Raw genomic sequence first — 23,836 nt, forward strand, 5'->3', positions numbered from 1 at the left:
CTGGGTGTGGAGTGCAGCACTGTCATTATTTGCTGAGAGACTGCCAGCTACTTATTTTTTAAGACTCTAAGCCTCAGTTTCCCATGCTTAAAAAACTGTGCAAATAATACCTTCCAGAGATGAGTGACATGGGAATGTGATATCCATATGCATAGCCTTGGAATGAGAGAAGCATTCGTGACTGGTAGTGACCCGAAACATGAATTACTTAGCCTCACATAGTGTCTATGGCCAGAAACTGGGCACCAGGTGTCCAAGAAACAGTTCAAAGTCAATTAGAACAATTTCAATAAAGAGAACATAGGTTCAACAACATTTCCAAAGAAAATATCTTTTCCCTTGAAAAGACAATTTAGACTGTGAATACAGTAACCAATACCTGTCATAAAGTAAAGCTGTTTTTTTAATACATACAATACATACAGAAAAATGGCTGCCACAATTGTGCTCTGATATCTTCTAAAAATTGACATTTTAGCTAAAGTGTCTAAGATTTTAAAATAAGTGAATAATACCATGTTAAACACTAGAATTAGAAACTATAACATTGTCATTTACGATAAATCACTCCTGCCTCAAACTTTTGAGTAGCACCTCCTTTGGGTGGGGTGTCAGTGGCCATGAGACAGAGCTGCAGCCTTGGAGTCCAAGGCTAAGGATCCAGTTAAGGGAGGAAAGCGGTGGCGGGGCAGGATTTGAGCATATGACTCAGGTTTGACAAGCAGTAAGTCAAGTTCACCTGTATCACAGCACAGGCAGGCAAGAGGTGAATTGAGGGGCACACAGCAAAGGCAGACAAGAGCAGGTTGAGGTAGGTTCTGCGATGCAAGGAACCCAGATCTAAGAAGATCAACAATGAGCCTAGGACCCAGTGCCAGGGCCAAGCGCAGGAGGCGTGGAGCGCATCCACTTAGAAGGCACTCTCAGGCTACGCAGTACTCCAGGAACCTCATTCACTATCTGCTCCAGCATAAGGCCTGCCTGGCCTCCAGGTACTGTTCATAGCCCAAAAGAGAAAAGAAACTCTAAAAGCAGAAGAAAGCACACCACCCTGAAAGCGGGACTCACATGGGTAACGCTTTTTCTCTAAAGGTCATTGCATTTTCTTAATTATTTCCTTTGTAAAAACTTGGTAATGAATCAATGCTGCTAGAACAAATGCCAGTGACTTAGAAAGACATTACAGCAATAAAGGTATCCCGCAAAAGCAGTGTAGGTAACAACACTAAGCTAACATCCAGATGAGATTCTCAAATCTGCCTCTGTCTATCTAGTGGAAGTCTGAATACCCAGCATCGTATCTGGGGATCTGTGTCTAAACACAGCACCGTGCACAGGTGAACAATATTAACAATTAATTACTAATGCAGAGAAGTGTTCATCTGCTTCTTTCCCATCCCCTCCCTCCTTGCTTACGCTGGGCAGAAGCATCTAAATGAAAGCAAAGGCAAATATTAGCAAGAAGGCCTGCTTTGCCATGAAGGAGCGGTAGAGTGGAGAACTAGCCAACATCTGAGGGATACTGGGCCTCTGAACACACTCACTCCACGAGCCCAGTCTCCCAGCTTAAGTAGACTCATGCCACCCATTGCTATGACTGCAGCTACTACTGCTAGTTCTCAGCAAAACTGTCATGTTCTGTTAAAACACCAATGCCTGCAGCAATCTCAAGAAAGACCTCTGTAAAAATAAAGCATATATGAAGGATGTTTCAGTTCAACATATTTCAGCCAAATAGATTTCTCTTTATCAGATACACTCCTTTTCGTGAAGTTGGTTGAACCAATTCAGGCAAAATGCTGATGGTGATAGAAGCAAGCTAAACTCCTCTTAGAAGAGTCTTAAGATGAGTATTGATATCCATTCAGAAAGGACACCTTCAGGGCCACCTCCTATATACAAATAGAACCAAAACACATGGACACCTGGCTGCTTCTGTACTTTCTGGGGGGTGATCTGGTGGGAGCACTTCCTTCCCAGAGCACTAACATTCTTCAAGCTCTCTTCCCATCCCCTTAGCAGATGTCTTTGGCAGCTTTTCCGTAAGTAAGGATTCATCTTCCAAGCCTCCACCTGGAACTTTCTGAAAGGTTTTACAGTAGTCTTTTTCATTGCAGTTCCTTCTTCGATGTCTACTCAAGTTCCTAAAAATATTCTGTGGATCTGTGAGTTCTCTTGACTCTGCAGTTTGAGGCTGTACAAGTCAGGCTGACAGTATGTGGGTGTTTTCACAAACAAGAGCCCCACATGGTCAAATTTTCCTTTCAATAATACGTTCTTCCTGTTTTGTTCATTGGTTCATCATAGATAAATACCACCTCTTCCCAGCAGAGAGTGTACAAGTGTTCTTCTAATCACGAACAATAAAGGAATCGCTTCCAACCCAGAGCAGGCTACCAATTTATCATCTTCCAAAGAGCCGGAGACTAAATCTGGAGAAGAGCTCGTGCGACATGATCTGGAGACAGTTCAATTGAGTGGATTAGGTTTGTGGGCTTGGTGCTATGGCTCCTTTCCCCTACCCCCATTTGGCTAATTACAAATTATGAAAAGTACTTGAAATTCTCTAAACACAGGGCATTTAGCAGAAGTGTGCTTTCATGTGTGGCACATTTCAGCATGCCACACAACAGTTTTAAATTGTGTGCCAGCAAATGACTGAACCACGTAAAAATGGAAGATATCTGCGATGAAGAAAATTTAAATTTTAAAAATTGCTTTTTGTATAAATATTCTTGTCAAGAGACTGATGGCTAAGCTAGAAAACAGCACAGAGCACAAAAGAGCAGAGAGAAGTACACCCAAAGATTGAATGTGGCCAACAAAACTCCCAAAGGGAAAGATGAAAGGCAGCCCTGTGCATTGGTCAGGAAATCAACATAGCTACTTTTGCTTTTAATTCACTTAACTTTAGGTATACACAGCAAGAACCCACTTACTGGTGGTAATAATAACAGCCACTAATATTTATTATTTCTTATGATCCAATTAACATGCTGTGCAGTTTATACATGTCATCTCATTGAACTCTTACAAAAAATTGGGTAGATACTATTATTAACCCTATTTTATAGACAAGGAAACTAATAACTTTATTAGTTATAAATAAATCAGGTTTGTCTGATGCTGAAGTCCATGCTCGTTGCTATTTTTCTAAGCCATCTTTTGTTGTATACACATAAAGGTCTCTACCTGCAGGTGCATGTGGATTTAGGGACTAGTAACGTAAAGCCTTGTTTGGCCAACTGGCTAGACAGCCAGATACTCAAAGCCTCAACTCTCTGAAGAGTTATTACTCATCTATTCTCCCTGATCCAGTTTGTTTCCCCCAAGGAACTGCTGCATTATGACTATAGCGTCACTCTTTAAAAAAATCGAAGAGATGACCATTAAATACTTTCGAAATCATTCCTTAGGAACACAATAATATTCTGCTTTGCCTTGAACTTGAGAGGTGGCCATTGTTAATATAATTATTTTACCAAGTTTTTTTTCCTTCTCTTTCTAAAGGGATACCATGTGGCCAAGTGTAATGTCTTCTTTATAGACAGAAGTGAATGATTTAAACCAGGGCGAGGCAGACATGTGCATACATGCACAGTTGGAACAGGATCCATGAGAATCACTCTTAGTCTCTCTTGGTGGTAGTCCAGCTTTCAAGGACTTAGGTGGATTGAATTCTGTCCCTTTAAGTTTCTATTATCTGTTTAACAAGTATACCTCATCCCACCTTAGAAACATCTCTCTAGATGGGTCTAACTAGCCTTTGGGAAGTTTGTATTATCTGGATACCACCAGGCCAGTACAGCTATTAAGATTAGGCTTTCAGGCCAGGTGTAGTGGCTCACACCTGTAATCCAACACTGTGAGAAGCCAAGATGGGAAGATTGCTAGAGGCCAGGAGTTGGAAGACCAGCTGAACAACATAGCAAAACCCTGTCTCTGTATGAAAAATAATAATAATAATACAAAAATTAGCTGGGCGTGGGTGCACGTGCCTATAGTCCCACCTATTTGGGAGGTTGAGTGGGGAGGATCACTTGAGCCCAGGTGTTGGAGGCTGCAGAAAGTTATGACTGCACCACTGCACTCCAACCTGAGCAATAGGGCAAGACTTTGTCTCTAAAACAAAATTAAAAATAAAAAAAGAGTGAGCTGTCACAGAATCCTCCCAGGACCAGCGGATGGCAAGAAGTGAAGGTCCCCTGACAGTGCCCAGAGAGTCACAGACTTGGACCAGCTTTCTCACTTCTGTGCTCCTGGTGACTGTCTCCCTGGCTTGCTTTCTGTTGAGCCCTTCCTATGCTGAGTTCACCAGCAGCTTCCTACCTCAGGCATAGGAGCTTCTGAGGGATGCTGGCCAAATGCTTGAACATGAAACCCAGCAAGGAGAGCCAGGCCACTGCTCTGAGAATCCAGGATAAAATTCTCAATCCTGGCTACATATTAGAATCACTTGTAGAGTTTTTAAAACAAAACAAAACCCAGGGCTCAGTCTGCCTCCATCCCATCTGCCAGGTTCAGGCAGGTCTTAAAGCTCCCCAGGTGATTCCAATGAGCAGCTTGGGTGGCGAAGCACTGAGAAAATCAATTCCTTGCACCTTTGCACTTATTAAACATCTCAATTATAGCAAAGTGGGGTAGAGTGCGACTGCTTTCAGCAAAAGAAGTCTAAAGAAAATGCCTGCTCTGCAAATGAAAAGAAACTCTCTTCAGGCCCTGTTGGAAGAAATATTTCCTATATCACAAGTGGCAATGGGAAATCAAAAGAAAGACATGATAAAATGAAAGGATGCCTAATGGCTGTACTGGAAAATAGCTAAAAACAAAATCTCTTAAGAAATTACTGTTCCTTCAGCTGAATAATATCCCTGCCCATTGGCAAAAATGTAAACCCACCCTCTTGGAAGGCAAATAATTTATTTTTTCCTCCAGATCACTTTCCCCTTGGCAGGAGAGCTGCTTTGGTCGGCAGCAGGCGAGCCATGGTGATAGCAGGTAAAGAAGGTGTGAATGACTCTGTGGACTGAAGAAGTCACACGCAAAGCTATGTGAGCACAGGGGCATTGTGGGGGCCTCAGGATGCTCTCTCACTTTTTACTCCTCTCAGCTCTCCCGGTGCCTTTCCTGGCAATCTAAAGAATGCAGCTTGATTCGAGACCAAAGACCAATCCCAACAAGGCTTTTCAACAGGATAATAAAGCCCAAAGGCAAGACTACCCCGGAACTCGGGTGATACCAGTGGGTAAGATCCGTGCCAGCAGGGCCCATGTCTGCATGACTCCCCACTGTGTACCCAACCCCAGCACGAAGCGGGTGCTCGTGGGTATCTGCTGAATGGATGGCTGAATTAATTTCCCCTTCGGGGCTTTTTCTTTCCAATCCCTCAGCATTTCTCTGTATTTCCTGACTATAAGAGGCACATGTGGAGCTTTTTTGGCTTTGCTTTTTAATTTTATCAAAGCCAGAATCAGCTGGAAGAACTAGTAATCGGGGGATCCCCAAGCCCCTGACATCCATGACAGAAGGAGACTTAATTCAGTAGAAAGACCTAGCCTAGTGAGAGGTACTTGGCCCCACATTTTACAGAAGACGCTTTGCGTTGTCTTCTCAATGAACTTGACCCCGTAAGATATGTACTAATCCTTCATTTCAAAAGAGCTCACCCCCACCATGAGCCCTTCCTACATAGTACAAATCCTACTGTCTCCCATCATAGAAATCAAGTCATTATTGAGCTAAGGATGACAAAACCTGGACCAGCTACTTTTTATTATTTGTTATCTTATTATTTATTATTACTATGATACAAAGATACTCCACTGAGGTGAGAAGAAACATGTTGCTTAACATTTAAGGATTCTCAAGGATCTCAGTAGTAATACCTGGACATTTTGAGCTAAACAAAAGAAGCCCATCATCTAAAAAAACTAAGTTTCCACATGGACATTATGGTGAAAATGATACCAACAATGGATGAAGGCGAGACTCCCATCCACGGGGAAAGTGAGGCTATGATGAAGACGAGCTTCCAGACCCATGTGAGGGAAGAAAAAGGGTCCCTAACATCTACTATACTTAAAGGCTGCCTATATGCCTGGGGAGCCGGAGTTCACAGATGAAAACATAGTTCTTTTCTAGAGTCAGATTTCAGGATTAATTTCACAAGTGACCAATTCAGTAGTCTGGATTTTTCAAAATTTGCTCCAAGTGAGCTGAAGTGATTTAGTTACAACTTTGCTGATTTTGCTCATTATGCAACATAATGATGAGGCTGAGCTCATAAAAACAGGCTCGGCATAGTAAACAGCAGAGAATTCTTTGTATGATGAACACTTAACTGAAGTTACCAGACTTCCTCCACACAGTCTTTAAGGTTATATAGTACACAGAATTTGTGGAGGAACACTAGAGAACTTGTAAATCAGCTTCTTACTTTGTAACAAATGTACTCATGATGAAGGGCTAAACGCCTTACCAGTGCAGCCAAGACTAGAAATATTTTCTTTGCTTTGAATGAAGAGCTGCATTTTGCCTCTTTGAAAGCGTCACCCAGTGGTTCTAGCCTGGCCTTCTTTCACAATACAAAACAAAAACATATTCCCCTATGTTTTCTAAGATGTGAATTCAGCTCTCATCCCACCTCAGGCATGTCTTCCCCAGTTCCCTGAATTACTCAAGTTCTCAACTCTTTTCCAACCTGGGCTTGCTCTTCTGAATGTGCTCATCTGTCCATCCCCCTTGACCACGTTTCTAACTTTTTAAAAAATGTATTCACATAAACGGCTATAGCAATTGAGATTTTTTTAAGCTATCCTTTTCTTATATAAGTTAATGTAGTATGCTGGGCAAACACAAACTTTCTAAATCAGGCAGTAAAAATTATTAGAAATAAAAAGTGTCTCTCTCTTTTTTTGTTCATGTTGGTGGTGGTGGCTAAACAGCCCCTAAGGGGTGCTAACTCTGATGGCATCCTAAATTTTAGCTGGTGATTTCATTCCAATGACTGCGCCTTCCAGACCACAGACCACATCAAAGCTTACAGAAGCTTATCTGGAAGATATGAAACCACAGGTAGAAAAAAGCAAAGCATGGACAGTGATCTTTATATGCATCCTTATACACACACACATTTGTGTGTGTATGTACATCTCTGTGTGTGTGTGTACTCCTTCACTCCCTTCAAATTGGTATGTTAGTTATATTCTGGAAGTAGGTTAGGAAATGGAGAATTCTAAACTTCTTTGAAAGTGTCTTTTTAAAAAATAGGTGTCTCTGATTCTGGTACAGCCTTAACCTCTTACAGGTAAGGGTTTAAATGAACCAGAAGCCAACCAGTATGAAGTTTTATTCAATAATTCTCTAATGATTAGATACAAGAATGACACAGACACCCCCCTGTGGTGAGGTGGGAGAAATGTAGTACCCACAGTTAGAGACTCACATGGGGGAAAATAAGGGATGCCCTTGCCCCAGGCTTCATGGGTGTGAAATTCAAAAGCAGAAAAACCATGCGCCTATAGCCAAGGCTCACTGAGATGCTAATTGTGGCAAAGCGATGCTTTTCATTGGAAAACACACTCCTGATATCTACCTAAAGTTGACGATAGGGCAGGATCTCCCTCTCCCTTACTGTCATGGGCAGTGCTCCTGCCTGGATGCACAAAAGGATTGCAAAGGTGCATGCATGGCTTCCTCTGCTATTCCACTGCTCCCCAGAAACTTGTATGTGAACCAATATAAGATGTACATGATTCAACACAGTATAACTGCACTTCTCATTTACGGACAAACTTTTATCTAAGGTGTATGTCTGTCCCACACACAATAAAAAAGGATGTCCCTTCCCATTCTCACGATTCTCTGACCTTAACCCCACAACATTAATATCTCCAATATATTAGAGATTAATAAAATAGATATATTTTTAATCTTCCATTTATCTGTCATGTACATGATCTATTAGAAGTAGATATGCTTTTAATTTTAATAATTCATTAATAAAACATAACTTTTTAAAGTAGTGCTTAATATAAGGAAAATGTTTTTTCATTTTTCTACTGCCAACCAAATATTTAATTAAATTGAAACCTTTTCTTTGCAAGTTAGAAAATTAGACTCAAGGGAATTCTTATAACCCTATTAGTACTAACTGCTCTTTTTCTATCAGATTTTTCCATCGGATTATTCAATTGAGCAAGAAGAAAACTACAATAATATGTGATTAGCTTTACACCGCACGGACTTTCTTCTTTGGAACATCACCACAAGAGAGGCAGATTACATTGACACAAGCTAAAAAAAAAATTGTTCCTCTTAGAGAAATACAAATGTTCAACTTACCCATTTTTTTCATTTAGAAAGAAGAATAGTAAACTATGCCCATACAGTAAATGTATAGCTTGGTTTCCTGTTACAGAGACAGGAGAGAAAGGATGGTGGTAAAGGAAAAGGAAGAAGAAACAGGAGTGGGAGAAGAGAATGAGGAAGGAGGGAGAAAAAAGAGAGAAACAGACAAGGAAAGGGAAGGAAAGATACACCCAGAAAAGGATAAAGGACAAGAATGGCAGCCGAGAGAGAGAGACGGATGGCTATGGAGGCAGTGCAGGGACCTGGGCTAAACTGACCCTTCCCATCACCCCCTTGGGTCCCCTGAGCTGTGGGTACTCACGCAGGCTGTCACTGTCTTTTGACAGTGGGTGAGTTTAGGAACTGCACTTTCCAGCTTTCTTAACTGTAATCCTTTGACCTGAGAAGATCCCTCTTTTAGGGGCATCATCACCAGTCCATGGGGGACATGTGGGGAAATCCCACTCCGGGCCTAGATGGCAGTGGCCCGAGCACCTTGGCTTGTGAGCCACAGGAAACGGAATGGCAAGGCAGACTTGTTCTGGGGATGCTTCCCCACCACAGGAAGCAATCCCAGGTCTGTGACCTTTTACAGATGCTTACCTCCTCGACCATCTGCTTGACTTTCTTCTGCTGGCAATGCACCATGTCATCTAGGTGTCTGATCCGCTCACGGAGGCTGGCTGATACCTCCTCCAACTGCTGATACCTAACACAAATAGGAGAAAAAAGCAAATGAGTCTTAAACCAAAGCGGCAACAGCAGTAGCAACAGTCACAGCTTTAAAGAATATTGCCAAGAGGGCCAGCCATGGCGGCTCATGCCTGTAATCCCAACACTTCAAGAGGCCAAGGCAGGAGGATTGCTTGAGGCCAGGAGTTTGAGACCAGCCTGGGCAACATGCTGAGACCCTCATCTCCACAAAAAAATAAAAATAGAAAACATGTATCTTTTGAGGAAGGTTAGGTAAAAGAAAAAAAAAATGTAAACTTAAAAAAATTTTTAAATACTGCCAAGAACAAGAAATCAAACCCTAAGATCCATTCTTCTTACTTTGTGTGACGGCCACATGAAGTAGTGTGATTACCAACAAACTACCACACCCAAGGAGCACAGGATTATTTTTCAAGTTCCCATTTGCAAGTTTTATCCCATATAAGGACCATTATTTTCCAGGGACTGAGAGATAATTTTTTTTGCACCATTTACAGATATGAGAAGCTCTCTGTTTTGGGGTTAATAAAATATTGGAACATCCAGTAAATTACACTGATGCGGGGACAAGGAAGAAGGGGTCCAGCAACACAATAAAATATCTGAAATCAATGGCAGAGTACCAAAAAGTGTGGAATCACAGTTGATCCACATATCCTTTATTTTTGGCAAATGGGGGACAAGTTGAAAGACCTTCTCTACATCAAAACAGAGCAAGCCACATCACAAGACATTTCATACTTTTGTTTTACAACAGCACAAATTATTCTCCAACATTGCTTGGACTCTTCAATTCTCTGGGGCCGCTGGGGCTGAGCACTGGAGGAAGGGTCTGGTGGTCTATTTCCCGTGCCCCATCTCTGCCTCAGCACTATGTTAAAGACTAGCAAGCCTCATATAACTTTGAAATTGCAACTGAGGAAGGAAAAATTGATACTTTTTCAGCACATACCATTTGGCAGGCAGCAATCCCAACAGTTCTCTTAACAATAGTAACCTAGTGAGATGGGCACCGTTAGCACCATCATACCTGTCTCCCCCTCTTTAAAGATGAATTTCCATGTTGCACAAGCAAGACTCCGGGAGGTTAAGTCACTTGCCTGAAACACTCAAATCATCTCAACCTTGTTTTCCTTCACTAGAGACCCCTGAATGGCCTCTCTGCCTTTTGATTTCTAGAACAGACAGTGTACTGTACCATGCTTTTCATGCAGAGCTTTATATACTCACAGCCAGAGGACAATGCAAGGTTTTACTAAGCAAAGTTTGGAAACAAAGAAAGATGTTTTAAAATAAGTTTCCAAAGCAAATGGTATTAGTCACAGTTGATGAGTTTTCTCATCAACAAGGTGCATCCTTGTGGAGTTCAAGGCGATGGAGAACATTGATAGACTGAACTTCTGCACTTGTGAAAGTATTTGACATGTTCCACTACACTAACAACCAGCCATGGTCTGCAAGATGTGGCTGGAGGCTTCCAAAGAAACTTACTCCATATTGGAAGCTATCAGCCCAATGTCACGTATGCTTAAATCTGTAACAACGGACAACCACACAAATGAAAATGCAAGCGTCAAATGAGGCCATAAAAACACAGCATGTCCACAACCTAAATCCATTACAAGACGAAAGGCATTACGTCTTACCTTTCCTTGTCAGAATCAGTTAACTCCCCAGACATTTCTGTTTCATGTTCTAGGAGTTGAAGTTGCAGTTGATGACGTTCCTAAAACAAACAGAAACTGATATTTTAATCAATGGATCCCAAGTTCGACAGAGAATGTCTATTTAGCAATTCTAGCACTAGGGAGTCCAAGTCTATATGACACCCCCTGGGTTTTACACACCTGCTCAGCAAAGCCCAAACAAGGCTCAAAACTGCCAAGTCAGTTGCTGTGTATGTATAGATATATTTTTGGGTCAGAGACAAACATCCCAAATAAAACCATTCACGATTTATTTTCTAAAAGTATTCCATCAGCCCAGGCTCAGTGAAAATTTATAGCTCCAAATAACGATAATCAATACTTCAAATTGGTGGCTTGTCATACTGTAAAATTCTTTATTATTTTCTGAATCGTCAAGAAAAGAGGCTCTGGAATTCTGGCAATATCCTATATTCTAACCTGTGGTGTTTACACAGGTGTATTCACTTGTAAAAAAGTGTTGTGGTCAGAATAATGGCCCCGCAAAGATGTCCATGTCCTAATTCCTGAATCCTATGTGTTATCTGACATGGAGAAAGGAACTCTGCAGATGTGATTAAGTTAAGGATCTTAACATGGGGAGATCCTGGGTTATCCAGTTGGGTCCTTCTAAGGAGGAGGCAGCAGGGTTAGAATCAGAGGGAAGGAGCCTGGAAGATGCTCTGCTACTGCCTCTGAAGCTGCAGGAGGGGACTACAAGCTGAGGAGTACAAGTGGCCTCCAGAAGTTGGAGAAGGCAGGGAAGTGCACTCCCTTCTAGAGCTTCCAAAAGGAATCCAGCTCTGCCAACACCTGGATTTTAGGACTTCTGACCTCTAGGAATGTAACATAATACATTTGTGTTGTTTTAAGCCACTAACAAATTTGTGGAAATTTGCTATGGTAGCAATAGGAAACATACATGCACCATGCTGTGCACTTTGTACACTTTGCTATATCTATGTATATTTAGAAGTTTGCCCAGAAAAGGAGTCCGGAGTCATTTCTTTGGACAGAGCTGAAAAATGTTCATCAAGACATGGTGCCCGTCATAACTGAAATTGCACTAAAAATACATTACAGACGTTAGTGTAACAAATGTCCTTAAAATGGAAGTTTATCAAATCCCACTCACTAACTGGGAGATTATTTTACTTTAGGTCCTTCTCTGAGAACTAATGGTCCTCATCTTTATGTTCAGAAATTCTACCCTGCAAATTCTTACTAGTTACATAAATTCCAAACCTCTTTTCTACCAAATTATTAAACGCAAATCTTTGAAAATTTAACTGCCACAACTTTGAAGCTAAGCAGTGGTATACAAAGAGGTAGGCCAAAGGGATGGGGAAACAGTCCACCTCAAGCAGGAAGAGTGTATCACTGAAATATTTAAAATAACAAAGGTAGATCAACTTTGACTGGGGTTTTGTTACTGTTTTTAAATCTCTACAGCAAATGCACATTCTTATGGCCTGACCTGAGCAGAACGTTCCTCCTGTCCCCATGTGGTTGGAAGTTTTACATTAGCCCTGAAATAACAGTGATAAAAGCTTTCACAAGTGAATGCCTCCCTCCAAAAAAAAAAAAAAAAGCTGTCGTAAAGTAGAGCAAGGTCTAACTTACAGCACACTTACAACATTCAGTTTTTTTTTTTAATTGAGGCACAACAAGTCTTAAGTGTACACTGCACAATTACTTCTTACATTGGTAAACATCTGTGAAACCACTGCCCAGATTATCTGTTCCCCAGAAGGGTCCTTGGTAGAGAACACTCCTTAAAAGATTTTTACTGATCAGGAAAAAAAGGTGTTTGAAATACAATGCTCAACAAGAGAAACAATAAACTAAGGTATATGGCAGAGAAGCCATTCAAAAGCACATGGTTTGTCCTTGAGCAAAATCCAAAACCGAGAGCAGCATACGTACACCGCCACAGCCCTGCCTAGGGACATGCCGTTCACGTAGTGTGAGACAGGGGTTTGGCCAGATTCCTGCTCTCAAAGATTTATCCCTGGAAAGGAAACAGCGTAAATTGGCCTATCTAATCTCAGCTCAATAAATACAGCATTTCTCTAGCCTAAATGGAAAGGAAGATTTAGAGAAAGGACAATAAATTTCCAATCACTAAAGAAGAAGCCAACACCACTTGAGGAAGGTTTTGTGTTTCCTAAATGCTGGCAGGGAGGGCTGGCCTGACCAGCTTCCTGGCTCCACCCGTTCACCCCACATGAGGGCTCCATGCGAAAATCAGTGGGGAAAGACAAGAAACTTGCAGAACCTCAAGAGTACAATGAAGATAAGCATAAAATGGGTCCAGCTAAAAACAACCTGACTCTGAGGGTAGACGCTTAGGCAACCTTGTAACAAAGTAAAAATCATAGCCACAAATGACTGAACCCTTACTATATACAAGGAACCATGCTTAGCACTTGGCGTGGATTTTTCTCATGTACTGCTCACAAAAGCCCCAAGAATAAGAAGTACCATTATCAGGACTTTACAGAAATGGAGACTGAGTTTGGAAAAATCATACCCTGCTATGCTGCCTGCTCACCTTGCTTCTTTATGCTGCAGAAAAACCTGCCACCCAGAGAGACAGCATCCGAGTTAACTGACATCTTCTGCTGTTGTAGGACATTAATGTGGGAGGAAGCTCACCCAAGTTCTAGAAAGCCCACTTGTTGCCCAATCTTCACCACTACCCGCTCTGGTCAATACTAATGTTAGTCCTGACTAAGCCAATCATCTACTCTTCAATAAAAGATGGGATTCTGTTTTCCCAGGGGGTAAAAGTAAGATTGTAATTGACTCTTTAGTTTGCCCATCTCTCCCAAGTAAAAAGCTAAAGAGCTAAAAAGAAGCACCCAGTGAGCTCTGAAGCGCCAAAGTACTGAACTTAATGCAGTTCCCATAGTGGCAACATCTCGCCTTGTTAGGGGACGGTAGAAGGGCTTATGCTGCAAACACCATGAGGTCAGGCGACCTCTTCTCAGAATCACATGAAACCTGACAGTGACCTTGTTCTTGCTGCCTCTCCTCTGCCTCCATCATCAGATTGGAGATTCTCCACATCCCGAATGAGTCACAGGGTGCTAATAATGTCACGGTCTTGGCAGGTCACTGCTCTCTGCAAGCTCATATGCAGCCAGGGAGCCATTCCCAGAAACCAGCCACAGCCTCGGCCCTGAACTCCTGGGTCCAGAAGTCACTCATCACCTGCTAAAGGTCGCCCATCCTTTCTCTTCCTTCTCTTCCTTCCTTTCCTCTTTCCTTTCTCCCACCACTTTCTCCTCTTCCTCCACTTCCTGCTTAATTCCTGGCCTCCTCCCTTTCTCTAGACAGGCTTCATTATCCCAGCTGAACTCGCGCCTTCCTCAGGTCCCCCCACCCCACTCATCAGCCTACTAACCATGCCTAGAGAAATGGGGCCTCCCCACTCCCTCAAGTCCCCAGCGTGTCAAGGAAAAGCCAACCCTTGAGACACATGCCCCAGAAACAACAGGGTTGCTGTGTTGATGTAACACCTAAATAGGGCTTGATGATTCAATGGATAAACTAAGTTCATGCCTGGGGCAACAGCAAAGTGAGGCTGCTAAAATACTAATTTTTCTAAAGAATTTCACAAGTAAAATTTTTAAAAAGCATCAAAATAGTTACCATGGGAAAAATTAGAAACTTTTTTTTTTTTTTTGAGACGGAGTCTCGCTCTGTCACCCAGGCTGGAGTACAGTGGTGCGATCTCGGCTCACTGCAACCTCCGCCCCTCCAGGTTTAAGCAATTCTCTGCCTCAGCCTCCAGAGTAGCTGGGATTACAGGCGCCTGCCACCAAGCCTGGCTGATTTTTTTGTATTTTTTTAGTAGAGACGGGGTTTCACCATCTTGGCCAGGCTGGTCTTGAACTCCTGACCTCGCGATCCACCCACCTCGGCCTCCCAAAGTGCTGGGATTACCGCGCCCGGCCAAAAAATTAGAACTTTGTGGGACTTTCTTATACTTTATTTTATAGCTTTGTCTTTTTTTTTTTTTTTAATCTGCAAATTTGGGAGGTGAGAGGAATCCATATCCAGGGCTTCTTGTATCTCAGATGGACCTGCAGGGAAAAGTTTGGCAAGTGGGGATATAGGCCCAACGCTGTGTCCTACCTTTTCCATACGTTCAATTAGCCTGTCCAGCTCCCCAATCCTCTGGTCTTTCTCCTCTAGGCTGATCTCTGCCGCTTGCATCTTTTTATTGGCTTCTTCAATCGCTTTCAGAAAACTATTGGTTTCTTCCTGCAAAAGAAATATACTCTCCTAAGTACAGGCATGGAATACCAAGGCTACTCATCAGAATCCAAGCAGCTCTGGCCTTCTACATCATGATTTCTCTTTAAAACATGACCTCGGAACCTGAAAGTGTCTCACAGATCATGAACTCAACCTCCTGGTTCTGGTTCTTACCTATGAATAAAGATACATCGTGTGGCTGGTTAATGGGCCTCACTACTTTTTGCCCCCTTTTTTCCCTTGAGTCTTTATGCCCAACAGGTGTGAAAAAGGCCTATAAATGTTTAATAACATTGAGTAGGTACTCGGAATGTCATTGTATTTGCCAGAAGTGTAAAGGGAATTAGAACCAGATCTGGAATCGAATGCAGAATTCCCAGATCCTTCTCCCATAATGCAATGCATCAGCTCATTAATAACAAGAAAACCCAGTGAATCATCAGAACATGTATTAAGCCTCTAAGGACACAGATGAGCCAGACATGGGGTCCCTGCCTTCAGGAACTTATAATCTCCTGGAAAAGCCAAGATGTGAGACAAACAGGCCCACTCTAAGGGCAGGTCTAAAAGAACTCCACAGTAAAGGCAGAGAGAGAGTGAGCTTCCTAAGGACAGATAACACTTCTGGCTCCGTGACTGGGACAGACTCCATGCATGGAGAGTGTGGCATTTAAGGCTTTTAGGGAGCTTAGGCAAGATCAAGGACAGGGAAGGAGGAAATTTCAGGTAGAGAGAAGCAAATGGAGGGAGGAAGGGAGGGCACAGCTGCAGGCAAGCCCAGGATCTGCTTAGATGCTGGCAACTTGTCACATGAGCTAGAAAAAGGTGTGTATTTAGAGACAGAGACAAGGGGCTATTCTGAGCAGGGACGGAGATGAATAAAGGCAGAGGGGGTCGGGCGCTGTGGCTCACGCCTGTAATCCCAGCACTTTGGGAGGCCGAGACAGGCGGATCACGAAGTCAGGAGATCGAGATCATCCTGGCTAACACGGTGAAACCCTCTCTCTACTAAAAATACAAAAAACTAGCCGGGCAAGGTGGCGGGCGCCTGTAGTCCCAGCTACTCGGGAGGCTGAGGCAGGAGAATGGCGTGAACCGGAGGGGCGGGGGTTGGGGGGCAGAGCTTGCAGTGAGCTGAGATCCGGCCACTGCACTCCAGCCTGGGCGACAGAGCAAGACTCCGTCTCAAAGAAAAAAAAAAAGGCAGAGGGGAAGATGGGAGGGGAGTGAATGAGCAGATGAATAATTCCTTGATCCCTTACCCATGGCCTAGCCCACTAACCCACCTCTAAGAATTAACACTACTAAGTAAACATCACCACCAATAATGAACCAACAATTCCTGGTTAGTTTACATCGGCAGCTACAACACACACACCAGAAGAGCCTCCTTCTCGGCACTGTGCTTCCTCTGTTCTTCCTGCAGCTTCTCTTCATACTGGCTGTACAGCTTCTTGGTCATCTCTCGCATCACCTCGGCATTGGCTTCTTGGGACGATTCCACCTACAAAGAGACTCAGTTCAGAATGGCAGCTTTGGCAGGGCCCAGGGGAGCTGGCGGCTTCCACTCCGTGCATTTCGTGTGGGGACTCACAGAGGCAGTGAGCCCATCCACTGAGTTCGACAGCAGAGACGCAGCAAGACCTAACAGGGAAAGGGAGGAAGAGGGGTGAGCAGAGCCACAGAAAAATAAAAAGTGACATTTCACATGAATTTTGGGGGCATGCTCAGGACAAAGGTATCCTCCACATGAGTGACTCTTTCAAAAGGTAGAAACTCTAAGCAATCTCATTAGTTGCATTGGCCAAGCCAGTTTCTAGGTAAGACCAGCTAAGCTCAAAGCAGAAATCTGGAATCACCCTTTCCACACCTTTGTGCTTTCCTAAATGTTGCTTTTGGAAACATTCCAGCCTATCATGGGCAACACTAAGCTGGCAACCCTAGTGCTGAAGCAGGCCTGGCTTAGGAAGTGAGAAAAAGTCAGTGGAGTTGCAGGTGGGCAGGGCTTAGGTTGGTAGTGGCTGGTGCCTCCTGTTTGCCAGGCCACGTCCTCACACACAGACTTCCCACCGTTGATTTTATGCTGCAGAAGGTTTGCTCTCATCCCCTTCTTCCAGGTTATTGCCTACTGCAGACAGCTGAGTTTGCTGCGTACCTAAACTCTGGAAAAGGGAGACATTCTTCAACCTCAATAGGTTACATGATGTTTATTTCCAAGATATGACAAGTCTCTCTTGATGCCCTTGACTTCTCCCTTCTCATCACTGGGCAAGTGTTGGCACCACGAAGTCCCAAAGTGGAAAATCCTGAACAGAGCTTATCACCAGCTGAGAGAAACCCTGTGTGCATGTGCTCCATTTGCAGTGCACGCACAGCTCGCTGGAAGGCCTCTGTCCCTGAAGGCCCATTCACTCTGCCTCCAGGTCATGTAACATACCATAAGTTCCTGAAGCTTTTTTTTTTTTTTTTAATTTGGGGAGTTAAATAGGAGGAGTAGGAAAAACCTTTTTAACTCCACTGTCAAGATGAAAACAAGCATCAGTCTCTAAAACAGGCAACTGTGGGCTGGAGTGAAAGGCCTGGACTCCAGGGAAGCAACCGGATTGCCAAGCAGCCTAATGATGTCCCCAGATGCCTGGTGACAGGTTACCTCTGGAACCAACAGGACTGAACAGGACACACACACACATAGAGTAGACACTCAATAAATATTTGTAGAATGAATGATTGAATAAATCCCCTCAGCTGAAAAAAAAATACTTAAATCAGTAATTTCAGGCTTTTTTAGCAATATAAACTCCCCCCGCACCCCCCTGCAAACTAACTCTTACTGAGAAGGCAATATATGGAAAAGAAGAGCTGCCCTGTTAGAAGTGAACATAGAGAGGAAATGATCTGCCCTACGGCTGTGGCAGGCCAGGGGAACTGGCAGCAGATCCTGAGGGTGGCAATACAGAGACCGGGCAGCACACCGGCAGCCCCTCCTCCCCACCCAGCCCACCCCGTGAAGCGGCCCACACTTCCCAGTTTGTCTCCCTAACTACATTACCAGTAGTACCGCCTTTCACTCCCTCACATATTCTACTTCGAGCAATAAACGATGTGGATACACTACCCATACTATAGCCTGAGTCTGTGCTGAGCAAAATTTGAAAACCACAGACTTACATACAAAGGAATTCATCCAAGACATAATGTATTAAGTGCCCTCCAGGAGCCATTGACGGATCTGCTCCTGTCACTGGGTAGGAAGTCTATCCACAGTTTAAATTTGGGAGGGGCACTAATGCCCCTGGGGCACTAGAAGTCCAGCTCAGGAACGCTCTCAGCCCAGGGGGCCAAATGGGACACTCCCCCAGTGTCCCTAGTCACCCACCAGTTTTCTTCTTGAGAAGGGGTCACAGCCCAAGTACCAGCTAATTTTGTGTCCCTCAGCTCTTTATTGTCAAGCCAAACAGAAAGGCCTTGGGACCTCAAAGAAAATCTGAACGGTGAAGGGACAGATCTCCAAGACTTCTGACGTCCCAGATCTGGGCATCCCAAGCGTCTTCTCAGTAACATAACAGCAGCACCACGGTGAGTGTCTAAAGAGCCCTTGAGGCCACTGGAGGCCAAGAAAGGCATGCCCAATGGGGGCATTTATGGAGCACCCCCAATCTGGGCCAAGCACGGTGGCTCATGCCTGTAATCCCAGCATTCTGGGAGGCCAAGGCAGGCAGATCACCTGAGGTCAGGAGTTCAAGATCAGCCTGGCCAACATGGTGAAACCCCGTCTCTACTAAAAATACAAAACTTAGCTGGGCGTGGTGGCACACGCCTGTAATTCCAGCTACTTGGGAGGCTGAGGCACGAGAATTGCTTGAACCCGGGAGGCAGAGGTTGCAGTGAGCCATGATTGTGCCACTGCACTCCAGCCTGGGTGACAGAGCAAGACTCTGTCTCAAAAAAAAAAAAAGAAATCCAGTGAAGAAGAGAATGGAAAAAGGAAATGGAAAAGCTGAAGATAGGAAGAGAAAAGGGAGAAGGAAAGAGGAGAAAGGTTCACAGAAAATAAATCCAGGCTTTTATACGCCACCTTCATTTTCAGCAGCTGGTTTTCAACTTGCGCTACCTCCAACTGCCTCTGCTTTTCCCTCAGCTTGTCCATGGATGCTTCATACGTCTGCTGCAGATTTCTGATTTGATCCTTAATGTTGCTGTTTTCCAAAGTCACATCCACAAGGGTTTTCTGTGAGGATGAAAATAAAAACAAAACCAGATCCGGTGGTGTGAAAACACATGGGCTGCACCATGCACTGGGAAATCCCCTTATCATTAACCACTGGGGTAACTGTGCTAGGCTACAGCAGCTGCCAGTCTGGGACCCTGTGCTGTGAGGGACTGCGGGTCTCCCATGGTGGCCAAGAGGTCTGCCCCTGTAGCTTGGTGGGATTGAAAGCCTCTCCCATACCATCCCATAGTTGCTACCAACACCACTTGCCACTGCTTAGGATGGATGGAAATGTATTAAAATGGAGTCCTTCCAAGAAAAGTGTTATAATACATCATTTCACATGGGGGAAAAAAAGCCTTTGAAAACAGTATAGTACAATCCCATTTTGAAAACTATGTATAAGCATTGGTTCAAATACATGTTTATGCACTGGGGGGAAAAGACTAGGAGGAAATCTGAATGATAGTTTTCATTATGTGATAGGGCTATGGATATCTTCTTTCTTATTTATTTTTTCTGTATTTCCCAAATTGCCACAATGAAATCAGAAAACAAAATATGAGCTTTATAGAATAAAGATATTCCTCTTTTTTTTCTTTCTTTTTTTTTTCTTTTTTTGTTTGTTTTTGAGACAGAGTCTCACTCTGTCACCCAGACTGCAGTGTAGTGGCATGATCTCGGTTCACTGCAACCTCCACCTCCTAAGTTCAAGTGATTCTCCTGCCTCAGCCTCCTGAGTAGCTGGGCCTACAGGCACCTGCCACCACACTTGGCTAATTTTTGTATTTTTAGTAGAGATGGGGTTTCACCATATTAGCCAGGCTGGTCTCGAACTCCTGACCTTGTGATCCACCTGACTTGGCCTCCCAAAGTGCTGGGATTACAGGCGTGAGCCACCACATCCGGCCTCCTCTTTTTCTTAAAAGAGCTATCCCTTCTGTGCTTCTAGACTGCCTGCCAGGATAGTGACAACATGACTGAGAATACTCGCATACCTGCAAACGTTTCACCTTCCTCCCTTAGGCAGAAAGGGGTAGCAATAAAGAATTACCAAGGAACAGAATTTGGTAATGCAGGCAAGTGATTTTTGCTATAGGCCACACTGAAGCAAGGATGTTTAAATCAATAGTGTTGGCCATGAGTGATGGCTTATGACTGTAATCCCAGCACTTCGGGAGGCTGAGGTGGGAGTTCAAGACCGGGCAACAACAAAAAAAAAATTAAAAAGCAGCTAGACATGGTTGTGTGTACCTGTAGACCCAGCTACCCAGGAGGCTGAGGCATGAGGATCACTTGAGCCTAGGAGGTTGAGGCTGCAGTGAACTATGATCACACCACTGCACTCCAGCCTGGGCAACAGAGCAAGACGCCATCTCTAAAAAAATAATAAAAAAGAAAAAGAAAAAAAATGGTGTTGCTATTTACTGCTTTGGTTTCTACTTGGTTAACTCTCCTTAGAGATAAACGGCCTCCATAGAATCCCTGCCATTGGAAAGGCATCTTGTACTATGTCCCCAGTCATCTAAAACTTCACAGTACAAGACGTGAAAACCCTGGTGTTGGGCACTGTTTCTAACACCTCTGTGCTCTTGTCTAGATGATCAGTCTGTGAAGCTTCCTCAATTCCTCGGCCTCTACTTTGGACAATATAAGCCTTTCACTCCTAAACCTACTTGAATCAAGAAAAAGAATTTCTGAAGGAGGTGATTAGATACTAAAGGAGATACTGAAGCCATTTGGAAGCATGGAGTCACAGAACATTTGAGCTTCAAGGGGCTTTAGAAACCACCTAGGCCAGCTACCCACTCCCCCAGCCCCACTGGCTTCGCAGATTCTACTCTTGTATCCATAAAAAACCTACACTGTGACCCAAGAGACCAGGATTCTTCTAATCCTGGCTCTGTCACTAGGTAGGCATCTTGTTCGTGTCATTTCTCTCTGTTGGCCTCAGTTTGTTTATTCATAAAACAAAGGGATTAGAGATCCTCTCAGTACTTTCTAGCTCTGACATTCTATGGAATCAAACCAAGGGTCTGGTCTCCCTGTCAATAATAATGAAAGTGAGTAGAGTGGGCCAGTGGAAGAGGCTGGGATCTTGCATAAGGAAGAAGCCAGCTACCTTCAGACTTGGTCCACCAGGTACCCGAGTTGTCCTCAGCATCAGTGCCTAATACCGTACATCAGCCCTCTTCCTCTAGCAGGTTGAGTTCCCTGCTGTGAGATGGCACCTCTTTCTCCTTCTCCTTCTCAATCTCTCTCTCTCTCTCTCTCTCTCCCCCTCCCTCCCCCCCCCCCCCCCCCCCCGTCACTTTCTCTCAGTGGTTTTAGCTATAAGGCTCCTTTGGCTGTCCAGGACTAAGATCCTGCACGATAACTAGGAATCAGTCAAGGTGCCTGGGTCCGAGTCAAACAGCTGGCCTCTGCAGTAAATGCCAGAGTGTTAGCCAGATAGCAAAGCAGAAGAATTGCCAGAAAAGACTAGCAAATATATATATATTTTTTTTTCTGGGAAGAAAAACCAGAGATGTAGTAAAAATACCAACTAAGTCTGAACTCAGGTGAGATAAAGCCCTTGCTGGTGGGCTGGGAATAAGACGGCGTCTGACAGGGGAGGAGAGGGAGCCTTGGCAAGCCCCCTGACCACAGGAGGAAGGGAAAACAAAGGCTGCTGAGCAAACCAGAACCAGTGGTGCTTGGCCTGAGGCCAGGGGAAAGCTGGCATACACTCAAGAGAGCCAGGAAAAGGGTGGAACTCAGAGGCCCCACCAGAAATGGGCATCCCAGACGAACCCAAACACGAGGCCACCCAGACCCACTCCAGGACAGTGGCCAAGCCTTGCTGTTGTCACTGCTGCCCATACCAACTGTTACCAGAGAATTAGGGGAAGTGGAGAATCCCAACATGAAAATTTGTTTATCTGATAAATTACTTACATAGAACCAGAAAGGATTTGAAATAGCTTTTGGAACTTCTGAGAGGAGGGTAAAAAGATAAGAGCCAAATAAAGTTGGAGGAGAGGTAAAAACTATTGTTCATATATTTGGAAATGAAGACCAAGGGAAGCTATTTCAAACACATATAATGCTTAGTTTTGAACATTTTCAAGTTAATTTGCATGTTAGGGGACTTGTAAGAGTAAGAATGGGAAGCACTAGAATGGCTCCTAGTAAACCAAATCAACCAAGAAAACAATCCCTCAAAGTGAGATAATAACATGAATTTTCACAAATATAAGATACTGGGTCTTTCTGTTTCCCTGTCTGCTACTACAAGACATGGAATATCCATGATTCTTTCTGATACAAAATAATTTCTAATTATAAAAAAGTGGTTACAAGCAATATAAAAAAGGTTTGTAACCACTTTTTTATATTGCTTGCCATGAAAGAGTACAGATTGTCTTTGGTGAAGTCTGTGTTATTCTGTGATTAGGTGGTGCTTCTTGTGGCACTGGGGCTGGAGGAAGAGGGCTGATGTGCCGGGTTAGGCACTGATGCTGAGGACTACTCGGGTATCTGGTGGAGCAAGCGACATCTCTCACACTAAACTCAGGGTCTAAATTCCCTTTTCAGTGAGAGCAAAACCAAAGCCTTAAAGTCTCAGATTGGAAATGCTTCATTCAATTTCCTTCACTGTCTTCTGGGCATAAGTCTTCACAGTGGTTCTGCTTAAAGAATTCTGAATGATGAGCTGAGGACGTTCTGTGACTTATTTTTCTACAAAGGCACAGGCCCCACTCTTGATTAAGCTGGGTTGCCCTGTCATTGCAGTAACCAGATGAGTACCTGCAGGCCAATGGAATCCGACGCCAAGGCTGAGTTCATGGCATTAAAACTATCCAGGGCAGACGACTGGGTTTGGATGTGATTCTCTAGATACTCCTGCTGAGCATGGGAAACCTGGACAGATCAAGCAGACAGTCACACAAAATCAATCCCTACACGTTCACGACAATCTTCAGTTAGGCTGGAACTTTCTTCAGTTAGAAGCCACATCTACTTCAACAATACCTAAAGTAAAGCTTTAAATTAAAAGTCAGTATCTGCATGACCCAGAGAGTAGAAGGGCAAGAATCATCTTCCTTTGGAGAGTGTTTACCCACAGACCCTTGCTTAGCCGTCTCAACAACACTGTGCAGGAGTCACAACATTGTCTTTTGCAAGGAAGAAAACAATCAGAGAGGTTATGTGATTTGCTCACTGGCAAAAAGCTCAGAAGTGGCACTCCTAGCACTAGAACCCAGTTGAAATAACTTCTGCAGCCACCTTGCTATTTGTAGTCACCATGGAGAGAATATGCTTTGGTCTCACTCAATTCTCAAGAGTTGTTTTTGTAATCCCAGCACTTTGGGAGGCCGAGGCAGTCAGATTACCTGAGGTCAAGAGTTCGAGACTAGCCTGGCCAATGTGGTGAAACTCCATCTCTACTAAAAATACAAAAATTAGCCAGGCGTGGTGGTGCATGCTTGTAATCCCAGCTACGTGGAAGGCTGAGGCAGGAGAATCGCTTGAACCCTGGAGGCTGAGGTTGCAGTGAGCCAAGGCTGCAGTGAACCGAGATGGCACCATTGCACTCCAGCCTGGGCGACAACAGCAAAACTCCATCTCA

The 23,836-nt window shown here is 43.9% G+C and overlaps 1 protein-coding gene across 2 annotated transcripts in view; it reads right to left on the reverse strand.

Annotated features, from left to right (window-relative positions):
• Nucleotides 1–23,836, reverse strand: part of MYZAP (myocardial zonula adherens protein) — a 91,139-nt gene that overhangs the window by 36,060 nt on the left and 31,243 nt on the right. The window contains exons 5-11 of one of the 2 annotated variants that reach the window (XM_023228603.2): nucleotides 23,014–23,127; nucleotides 19,090–19,242; nucleotides 16,393–16,518; nucleotides 14,892–15,020; nucleotides 10,710–10,789; nucleotides 8,953–9,058; nucleotides 7–2,458 (exon numbers count right to left, since the gene is read on the reverse strand). In XM_023228603.2, the coding sequence (XP_023084371.1) occupies nucleotides 2,405–2,458; nucleotides 8,953–9,058; nucleotides 10,710–10,789; nucleotides 14,892–15,020; nucleotides 16,393–16,518; nucleotides 19,090–19,242; nucleotides 23,014–23,127 (762 nt within the window). In that variant the 3' untranslated portion in view covers nucleotides 7–2,404. Of the gene's footprint in view, nucleotides 1–6; nucleotides 2,459–8,952; nucleotides 9,059–10,709; nucleotides 10,790–14,891; nucleotides 15,021–16,392; nucleotides 16,519–19,089; nucleotides 19,243–23,013; nucleotides 23,128–23,836 lie in introns of those variants that run through there. The other variant, XM_023228602.1, reaches the window with a different exon arrangement.

Source organism: Piliocolobus tephrosceles, chromosome 6 (genome assembly GCF_002776525.5).
Source record: "Piliocolobus tephrosceles isolate RC106 chromosome 6, ASM277652v3, whole genome shotgun sequence".
NCBI classification, from domain to species: domain Eukaryota; kingdom Metazoa; phylum Chordata; class Mammalia; order Primates; family Cercopithecidae; genus Piliocolobus; species Piliocolobus tephrosceles.